The 6738-nt window shown below is 46.5% G+C and overlaps 1 protein-coding gene across 3 annotated transcripts; it reads right to left on the bottom strand.

Annotated features, from left to right (window-relative positions):
• Positions 1 to 239: 239 nt before the first annotated feature.
• On the bottom strand, positions 240 to 6433 carry LYSMD4 (LysM domain containing 4). Of its 3 annotated transcripts, none has more exons than XM_061181814.1 (3): positions 6389 to 6433; positions 4800 to 5089; positions 240 to 2681 (listed from the first exon to the last, which is right to left on the bottom strand). In XM_061181814.1, the coding sequence occupies exons 2-3, from the start codon at positions 5079 to 5081 to the stop codon at positions 2070 to 2072; spliced, it is 894 nt and encodes a 297-aa protein (XP_061037797.1). In that variant the 5' UTR covers positions 5082 to 5089; positions 6389 to 6433; the 3' UTR covers positions 240 to 2069. The 3 variants fall into 3 exon arrangements, with proteins under 3 accessions (XP_061037797.1, XP_061037798.1, XP_061037799.1); XM_061181815.1 differs by lacking the exon at positions 6389 to 6433 and adding an exon at positions 6216 to 6294; XM_061181816.1 differs by lacking the exon at positions 6389 to 6433 and adding an exon at positions 6209 to 6287.
• Between the last annotated feature and the right edge of the window lie 305 nt (positions 6434 to 6738).

Raw genomic sequence — 6738 nt, forward strand, 5'->3', positions numbered from 1 at the left:
GACCACCAAGGAAGTCTCCTTAATAAAAGTTTTAAAGTATGTTATGCAGACCAATCAGCAAGACTGTACTTGTTACTACTTGTTCTTCACCTGCTAGGGTAACCTTGGGCCCAAGCCCTGGGCAGGCCTCACCCCTTGGACATGGACACTTCCCTTTTCTCCAACATCATCCCACATCTTTTAACTCTGAATTACCAACTCCCTTATTAAAAAGGAGGAATCAATTTTCCTTCACAGAAGAAATTATTTTATTCCATTTGAAAAAAAGTATACAGATATTCATTCTTTGCCTGGCAAAAGTCATTTTCTCATGAGAGTCTGAGTCCTGCCTGGCGAAATTAATGGTGACAAATGGGTAGAGAAACCTGTGGCCCTCAGGGGCACAGTGCACACAAACGTTTGGCTGGAAAAGCATTTACATGATCAAAACATTTCCTGTAGCAAAGGCTGACAAGTTCATTTTATCCTGAAGACCATTTTGCTTTTGAAGAAAACATTTAATTTTGAAGATAATTTAAATTTGCTAATTGAACCCAGGGCAAAATAGTTTTTCACATAACTGAGAGGGGAAAGAAACTGGAAGCCCACCTCACGTACTTGTCCGCCACATTCCCCTCCTCTTACATGATGAGCTCTTTTAAATTGATCTCTAGGCTGAATGTGTCAAATGTCTTAAACCTGCCTAAAACCCAAGAGCAGCATGTTTTCCTCCCTGGAGACAGACCTCCCTAAGGCTGAGCCACCAGCCACCCTGGCCAATTTCCACTCCTCCAAGGGACCGAGGCAGGCTCCTGCCCTCACCCCATTCACCCTTGCTCCACCAGCAAGGTCTCAGAGGCCAACCCATGCCCTCCACGAGCCTCTGAACTTAGCACCACTGTTGCCTTGTCATAGAAGGAGACGGGCAAACCCCCAGGCCCCTCTTCTTACAGTCTTCCACAGCAAGGGTCACCTCTAGGCCCTCCATTAAGTGTTCAATATTTTAACATTATGAGCTACATTGTATTCACCCAAGGAAAAGTGACTGAGCCCCGTTCCTGTTCTGTGGCTCTAGAAGTCCTAAGGATGGAGTCAAGGAAGCAGCAGGAAGCAAGCCCATTCTCCCTGTACCACTCTTCCAGACACATACAGGGGCCAGCAAAAGCTGAATTGATGACTGTTCAGCCTTAGAAGTGTCACATGTTGGGACCTCGGTGATAGGCACTCATCCTTCTCCCTATACCTACTCCACTCCAGACACTGACCAGAAAGAGATCCTTCCAAGAATGCTGACTTGGGGACTCCAGTTAGCAATCACTGTAGAAATGCTCCTCAGGTGAAACTGGGCCATGGCCTCCAAATGTCCTGGCCAGGAAGTGCTTCAAACGTGCCTGTGTGTCAGATTAAGGAGCTCTAAAATTACGAGGAACAGAACTGCTATTTTCTCAGTGTTATAGCAATTTAGATTTAGGGCTTTTTAAATTCTAGATATGACATTGCCTCAAAAAGGCTGTCTGAGGGGGCAAATGTGAAGCAGGGCTTATTACAACTGTCATGTGTCACACTCTGAAACAGGGTGACATCCCATCGCTATTGCACAACACCTTTGTTGGGGGGACACAAAACATCATTTGTCAGAGCCAGTCACTCCTCCACAGCAGGCAGGGGACAAAGCAAACATCCAGACAACCAAAGCTGATACCAGGGGCTCCCATACTGCAGGTCCATCTGCCAAGGCCATTCATCTCCCTCCAAGCACGTCCAGCTTAGGGACCTACACAGTGCTATTGTGAAGACACTCATGGCCAGTCCACTAAATGCCTTCAAGGAACAGCATCTGTCACGTGTAAATGTCTCTCCTGCCGCTCCTCTTTGGATGTAGGAGGTTGAGGATGCTGGTGTTTTGGCTCCCGCAGCCTTGGATCAGGCGAGTCTATTCCCCATGATGAGTGTGATTGACATGATGGTGGCTTCTGTAACGTGTCCATATGTCACAGAAAAAAAAATGCAGCACGCTAAGATATGGCCAATGTCGGCTGATGCACATTAGGAGCCCAAGTGCTGCCCTAATTCCTTAGAAACAACAAGAGCTAGTTCTCCCCGTGGGTGGTCTGACTGAACTGGCTGTCTGAAGAGGGAATGGTTGGCAATGGAATCGCTAATTTGGGAGATTGCCCTAAAACTGCACTCACTGCCATTGAGCCATTAGGGACAGCAGTTGTATTCAAGATACTAGGGATCTCACTAGTAGTTTGTATTTTAAAATAGACCAAATAAAACACTGGTAAAACAATTCCAATCAGAAGCATGATAAAAACAGCATTCCATCTCTGAATTCCCCAGTCTGCACCGTTTGTAGGTATCTTCGGAAGAGTCGGAAGCAGTGGCTGACTGGAGGTCTCTATGCAGTAACTTTCACTCAAAAAGATTTCTGACTGCACTGCATGCTCAATATTCTGGTCAATGCCCTTAAAGAAATCCGTCAGTGGGTTAGACGAGGCACCGGCACTGACAGCTGCTCTGTCTGGGTCTGGCTGCTCCTCGCAGGTCACTCTGGTCTCTGTAGATGAGCTCAGGAGGGGTCTGAGTTCTTTGTGGGTCTCTGTTAGGATCCCGTGGTTTTTCACTGGAATCTTAACAGATTTCAAAGCATGTAAGTCTTGTTCTCTGATGAAGTTGTTGACTTTCTTGATATCTGCAACCTAGGGAAGCCATGAAGACAAACATCATGAAATGATGTAAAGCTCCTTAAAACTAATATCCAAAAAGTGGTGCTTAACCTTTCTGGGTGATGGTCCAAGCCCACACAGCTTAAGAATCTGATGAACACTGGAAAACTGTACCTACACACAAAATTTAGTTTAGGCTGAATAACTTCGTTTTTTGGCATTAACTCAGCCTTAATGTATAGCTTAATCATAAGATTTTTTTTATAGACTTACAAGTTTGAACAACTCAAGACTAGTTTTGGACAAGACTTTGTTTAAAGTGTGCCTTCAACAAAATGCTTTTAGGTGAAACACATCATGGTAAAAGAAGGCTGTACCCTTGCTACATTTAACTTTTGAGAGAACAGTGCCCCCATCTGGGTGACTCTCTCCTGCATCAGAACTTAATTTAGTAGCTGTAGTAGACATTAGCATTCAGCAAACACAAAGCCTCAGCCAGCTCTACAAACACTAGAACCTAGTTCACCTGTAACAACATTTTAAAAGGTGTGCCCTCATGATTATACGACGTTTTCTTTCCCAGAAGTACTGTATGGCCTATAAACTTATTTTTAAAATAAAAGCGACCTAGAGTTAATTCACTTCAAGGATTTCACAACACTTCTTTTCATTAGAAACATGCAGAGAATATGCATCAACTTGGAAACTATAGACTGAAATCTTCTATTCCAATATTAGGACTTGAGGAGAAAGGAACACGACTGTGAGTTTTAAAAAGTAACAAAGTTATGACAAATTCCTCTCATAATCAAACCTTAATTTTTAAAAAGTAGGGGGAAATATAAGTCAAAGATAGATCCTCCCTGAAGTTATTGTTTGAAAACTTACCAAAAGCATCAGAGATGGACTCTAAGGTTCTAACTCCTAAGTCCACTTAAACTAGAGTGTAAATACAGCCAACAGACTTTATTCAAATCAATCATCTTCATTATTTTCATTACTTAGCAAGTGCTTTTATCATTTAATTGAATTGGGGTGGTGGACATTTTTAATTTATTATATCCTGAAACTTAAGGTGCTTGAGATATTTTTGTCTTTGATCCTAATAAACTAACATCAAATTTATTTACTTCAAATAGGAAAGCTAATCACTTCTTAGATACATTATATAGTCCTTTTGGATTTATTAAACATCACTGTTCCAAGAAGTCCACTGCATCTATTCAGGTCTTTGTAGGAGAGGATTCAGTTTTCAGCCCTTGCTCTATAAACCATATAATACAGTATGTCTACAGAAGCTGATTATAAGAGTCAAATATAAATCTCAGTACAGTTTACAGACCACTATGTGTCCCTGGAGACCAGTTTATTTCTCTGGGAAACAACACCTCCACACAACATGTTGAGTCATTTGATCCTTGTTAGGTAAATGACAGACCCTTCAAGGATGAAAAGATTTTTTTAAATAAGTAGCTTATATAGCCTTAGAGAAAGTCATAGAAAGTAGCAGCACAGTGCTAGCAAAATGAAATAGTTTCTGTCTAGGAGAAAATGCAGCAATTCAATAAATACCTTCCTACTTACTTTGCCATTGTTAATCACTCTGAATGCTAAAAATATAATTAAAGAGAGAAACAGGGTTATATAGATACACAGCATACAAAGGATAGATCATGCAGTTCTAAAAGAGAGAAGGCAAAACTTTACCAATCAAATAAGCTACAACCAGCAAGAAAGGTTTAGAAAAAGAAAAGTAGCAAAAAAAAAAAAAAAAAAAAAAAGCAAGCATACCAAAGAAATCTTGGATAAACTCTGCGTGGCATCTCTGGCCCCATTATGTCTTAAATAAAATGTGCTCAAAAGAACAAAGAAAAAGGTTTCAGAATTTCATTTTGGAGGGACAAGGAAGAGGTGCAGAGAGGGAACTGCCCTGTCACCTGAAATTCCTGACTCCCTCTCTCTCTGAGGAACGGAAGGTACTTCCACCTGCCTTCCATCTCTAGCTAGACAGGGGTATCCTTTACTCTAGAGCAGGCTTCTTCCAACCACCTCTGGGGTCAGAAAGGGTCCCCACCCTTCAGTGAGCTCCTCTGTTCTTCTAAACGCAGGGGCTGAAGGGCAGGTGGCGCCTTCACCTGTGGGGTTTCTTACTTTGCAGCCATACTGAAGAGCGAGCTTGTTGAGGCTGTCCTCCTGGGCCAGCTCCCGCTGCAGCAGCACCATGTCCCCTGCTCCTGGCTGGTGAGGGTGGTGGGCACCCTTCTTCTGGCGCTCCTTGCCCCGGGGCCGCAGAGCTTCTTGGTGGGACTCTTCCTCAGAGGAGTCCCCGGAGTCCCCAACACCATTCTCAAACATGTAAATGTGGCTGGTCGGAGTCCTACAGACCACGGCTGGGCCTTGGAAGGTCTTGGTTAACACTTCCTTCTGCCTCATTTTCTTAACTGAAAACCAAACCCCAGGGTTAATTCCACACAAGGCATATTCATTCCTCTGTGGCTACACTGAAGATAAGTGTCTTCTTGTTGTTAGAGATGACTCCTTTCCCTAATATAAATACTCAACACATACCATCGGCACAAAAAATGTCAAAACGTGTTTACGCTGGCTGAGATGAAGGGAGAGAGATAGGCAAATAAATACACTCTTTTTTTCTAATTGCATACTTTTTGCGCAGAAAACAAGAGAGTCCTCTTTCTTCTCCCCTTATTCCTCATCCATAGCTATGTCTCCCCAAAACCCACATATGCAGATAAACAACTTCTCTTTTTGGTCCCAGAGTAATAAAGAAGCAGCTGGGATCACTGCGATGAGAGGTAAAGACTGTTCCCAACTTCCTTCCTTGCACAGAACCTTTGTACAAAAAAATTCTTGCTCAACACTTCAAGCATTCCAAAGTAGCTTCACTTAAGGTCAAGACTAAGGACACTTACTTAGAAGAACTATGAGACTAAATACTCTTGATTTTGAAACGACTTGAATTATATAACATGTGAGGCAAGCTGGGGGAAGATTTCTGTCAAACTATGAAATTCGTCCGGTTTCTCACAGGTCCCTTGGCCTTCAGAACCTCCCCGTGTCTGGTTATTTTCACTTCCCGACCAGTGCGGAAGCCACAATACAAGCCTTTCCCCTCTCCAAGTTGCTCGAATGAACTTCCAGACATGAACTCTCCAACCCGGGAACGACAGCCTCAAAAAGAGTTGGCACCGGGTTTCTTCGGAGCCAGAAAGAGGGGCGGCCCCCTCAGGACAGCGTGGCCACGGAGCGACCCCCCCCACCTCGCCCCAGACCCCTCCCCGCACTCCGGGGGCCCCGCCGGCCCGGAGGAGGGAGGGAGGAGGCGGCTCTCCGGGTGCCCGAGGGTCACCTGCGGCGGCCCGAGCTCGGGAGGACCTTCCCGTCGGAGCTCAGCGCCTGCCAGGAGCCCCGGCAGCTCGCAGGCCTCAGTTTCCCTCGGAGCTCCTTCCGCGAAAGGGAGCTGACTATAAAAACCGAGAGCGGCCCGCCTCTATGCTTAGACGGGTGGGGCCCCAACATTCCACAAAGGCACGACCTCCGACCTCTGACCTCCACCCCAGAAATCTCGCGGCAGTCCTCGACGGTCTGGGACGCTGCACCTCCAGCTGCAGGACGGTGACCTCAGACACCCAGGAGTGGCGGCTCGCCGCCCAGCCGACAAGCTGGGCGACGCCGCAGCACCGCAACAGGCCCACGCAGCCCCTCTCCCGCAGGCCGCGTACCTCAGCGTCCCGGATGCGCCGAGACCGGCCGCAGCCGCCGCTGCTGCGCCTGCCGATTGGCTGCGGAAATCAGCAGGTTCCCGGGGGCGGGGACGGCGAGGCAGCCAATGAAATCAGCGGTGGGCGGGGACTGGGGCGAGCCGGGCAGTGCTGAGAGGTCAGCACAGGACCTGCGGGGAGCGAGGCCCCCGGGCGGGGATGGGGGCGGCGCCCTGGGTCTGGGGCGGGGCCTCAGCTCCTGGACTGGCGCTCGCCACACCAGCCTACCTGCAGCTGCTGCACCGGTTGGTTCTGGCTGCAGTTTGTGCCTCTGCTGTAGGCTATTAAACACTTTAAAGTCTCCCTCCCAG

The sequence above is a fragment of the Eubalaena glacialis genome, chromosome 2 (genome assembly GCF_028564815.1).
Source record: "Eubalaena glacialis isolate mEubGla1 chromosome 2, mEubGla1.1.hap2.+ XY, whole genome shotgun sequence".
In the NCBI taxonomy this organism is placed as follows: Eukaryota; Metazoa; Chordata; class Mammalia; order Artiodactyla; family Balaenidae; genus Eubalaena; species Eubalaena glacialis.